General features: G+C 38.7%; 1 protein-coding gene across 1 annotated transcript in view; it reads right to left on the reverse strand.

Annotated features, from left to right (window-relative positions):
* TPX2 (TPX2, microtubule-associated) overlaps positions 1-2,541 on the reverse strand; it is a 53,878-nt gene extending 51,337 nt beyond the window's left edge. Inside the window, exon 1 of the mRNA XM_006860773.1 lies at positions 2,436-2,541. Within this exon, the coding sequence (XP_006860835.1) occupies positions 2,436-2,541 (106 nt within the window). The remainder of the gene's footprint in view (positions 1-2,435) is intronic.
* Between the last annotated feature and the right edge of the window lie 1,059 nt (positions 2,542-3,600).

The following is a 3,600-nucleotide window of genomic DNA, read 5'->3' on the forward strand; positions in this document are numbered from 1 at the left end:
GAAATCTATCTTAGGTAGGTAGATTCGGTATCCCAGTCAGAACAAACCAGTGAGAGACCTGCTCTACCAACAGCCTGCCAATAAACAGAGCTTCAGGACTGTAGGAAGGTCCAGGAATAACTGCTCTGTGCACTGTAATTGCAACAATGTAAAAAGATGTGATTATGGAAGACATGCCAAGTAATCTGTTGCTCCCAGTCAATTCTGACTGGTAGCAACTCTATACAACAGAGTAGAACTGCCCCACAGGGTTTCCATAGCTGTAAATCTTTACAGAAGCAGACTGGTCTTTCTTTCTCCAGTGGAACCGCTGGTGGATAGAAAACACCAACCTTCTGGCTTGCAACCAAGACTTAACTACTATACCATCAGGGTTTCTTAGAAAGCCATGGCAATATATACTAAGGTTATGTTACATATTTGGGAAAAATATACGGCTTTCTTTTCTTCTAAACTGTATTTAATAGTATTGTTATACTAATATTCCTATCTTTCGTTTTAAGGAAAAAATTAAGGGTCCTCAGACAACTCAACCATTCCCACTACTTCCAATACACCCCTCCTTCCCAGGATCCCCCCTTAAAATCCATTTCCAAGAGAAACGTGCCATCACATTTGAAGATTGCATTGTAAGCAACAAGCAGGGTTGCGATGTTCTCATTCTGTCTCCACCACATATTGGGGAGGGGGAACATAAGAAAGAATAAAATGAAAAGACTCTAGCAACTGTATGTGAGGACATTATCACTGGCCTCACATATAATTCCAAAGAGAAGTGAAACCTAACACCACATGTTTATTTGTTGACCTGGTTTCAGGGTTTATACCATCTCATTGACCTAACACCAGGCATTCCCATCTCTTTGGAGATTTGGGTTCTAAGTAGCACAGTGCCTCCATTTTTAAATGAATGGCCCTTAGAAACCCCTCAAACCTAGAACTAAACCCACTCCTGGAGATCACCTTTCAGTCAGACAACAGACAAGCCTATAAAGTGAATAACATCCATGAGGATCATACTCCTCAGAATAATCAACCATGTGAGACCAAAAAGGCAGAAACTGCCTAAGAACAAAGTTCAAAAGGCAGGAAAAGGCAAGAAAGATGGGCCAATGGAAACATGGAAAACTAAAGGAGGAAGTGGAAAGAGTGCTTTTTACATTGAGGGAGTGTAACTAATGTCAGTAAATAAAGTGTGTATAAATTATTGAATGGGAAATTAATTTGCTCTATAAACTTTTACTCAAACCACAATGAAATGTTCAAAAAGGAAAAAAAAAAAATAAAATGAATAAGGGAAAAGGATGGCGATAAGTGTGGCTACAAAAGGGCAGCATGAAGGACCCTTGTGATATTAGAAATTTTCAGTATGTTGAGTGTGGTGGTGGATAGCACAAACCTATACAGGTGATAGGAGTCCTGTGTGGCACTGTAGGATAAGCACTGTACTGCTAACTGTAAGGTCGGTGGTTCAAACCCACCAGTCACTCCTTGGAAACCCTATGCAGGTTCCTATGAGTCAGAAGCAACTTGACGGCACTCAAGAACAACACAGATGATAAAGCTGTACAGAACTTAATACAAAAGCAAACATGAGTCAAAGTGTGAAATCTGAGTAAGATCTGTGGATTATATCACTGTCAATATCTTGGTTATAATATTATACTCTAGGCTGAATGATTATAGAGCAAGTTTCAATGTGCCTGCCATCATTACAGATGACATATATGAGTGCTGAGCTTCATTCAACATACATTCATCTGGATTTTCCCTTATGTCCCTAAAGCCTAAATATATGTCATTCTTAATTGAAAAAAAAAAAAAAAACCATTGACTTAGAGGAACATGCTCCTCAAAACAATCAACCATGAGACCAAAAGGGCAGCATTTTCACAAAAACAAAGTTCAGAAGGCAGAAAAGGGCAAGCAAGATGGATAAATGGAAATCAGGAACCCAGGGAGGAAGTGGGAAGAATGTTGTTACACTGAGGAAGGAGATCGTATGTAACCAATGTCACAAAACAAAATGTGTATTAATTATTGAATGGAAAAATAACTCTGTAAATTTTCACTCAAACTACAATAAAATTTTCTAAAACAAGTCCATTCTCCAAATACTACACATTTCAATTATTTCTAACATATCATGGATGAAAAAACATCTTGATCCAGAAGGGAGTTTGTTGTTGTTAGGTGCCGTGGAGTCAGCGACCCTGTACAGGGTTTCTGAGGCTATAAATCTTTACGGGAGCAGAAATCCTCATCTTTCTCCCATGGAACAGCTGGTAGTTTTGAACTGCTGACCTTAAGGTTCGCAGCCCGATTCATAAGTTTCTATTTTAGTTATTTTTCTTGAAGACATTTTTATGTTTAAGTGTCTTCAGTACAAAGTAAGCCAGTAACCCTTACACTGGTCAAAGAAAGTAGATACTTACCAAACCAGGAATCTATGTTTTGGCTATCTTCTTCATCATTCAAAGATGTGAAATTGATGTAGTCCGTGGGGGCATCAAAGGAGTAAGTGGTTGTGACTTGTGACATTGCCCCCTGACTGGTGCAGACAAGCAGGTTTTTCTCAGTATTTGTATACTTTCCTCAACAGGTCACCTTCTGGGGAAAGAAATGGTTCAGAAACTTGGTTACATATTAATCTAAGGTAGATTCCTTAGCAATTACTGTTCTGTTCTGCTTTGTTTTGTTTTACGATGACATTTGCAGTTTGAAATCCAGCTACAACATATGCCTCATTTTGTCAAATAAAACTAAAAATTAATTTTTGAGGGGAAGAGGGATTAAAGACATTTCTTGAAATTAATAAAGATCATATATTAGGAATTAGAAGCAAAGTATAAGACTTATAATATACCATGGACTATGCTTAGATAATTTACATTCATTATTTTATTATTTTTCCCAATCTACAGTTTCCATGGACTCCTGATGTAGCCACTGTAGGATAAGCCCTGGACTGCAAACCACAAGGTAGGAGTTTGCAAACCCACCAGCTGCTCCTCGGAAACCCTATACAGGGTCACTATGAGTCCGAACTGACTCCACAGTATTGAAAACAACAACACTGTTTCTTTATTCCTAACTTCTCTCCTACCCAATTAAAACTTTCTTTGCCTTGAATATCTGATTTCTGAAACACACCATTAACTTTCATACCTATCAGCCAAAATCTTATTAACCATTCAAAACCCAAGTTAAAAAATCTCTATAAACCTTTTCCCAGGGAGTTCTGGTAGCATAGTGGTTACAAATTGGGCTGCTAACCTCAATGGTCAGCACCATTGTTCCATACGAGAAAGATGAGGCTTTCTACTCCTGTAAAGATTTACAGCCTCAGAAATCCTGCACAGGGTCACTATGAGTTGGAACCAACTCCATACCACACCACCAAACCTTTTCCCACTTTTCACCTATCAGGTGTAATTGTTGACTCTCCAAAGTCAATGCTTTGTTTCTGCCTCCACTGTAACACTTGTCATGCAATGTCACACGTTTATGATGCAAATACAGTAAACCCTTGAACAATGGGGGGGGGGGCAGCAATGCCTCTGCAGCCAAAATTTTTCATATCATTTTTGACTCCCCAAA

The sequence above is a fragment of the Chrysochloris asiatica genome, unplaced genomic scaffold, assembly GCF_000296735.1.
Source record: "Chrysochloris asiatica unplaced genomic scaffold, ChrAsi1.0 scaffold00039, whole genome shotgun sequence".
In the NCBI taxonomy this organism is placed as follows: domain Eukaryota; kingdom Metazoa; phylum Chordata; class Mammalia; order Afrosoricida; family Chrysochloridae; genus Chrysochloris; species Chrysochloris asiatica.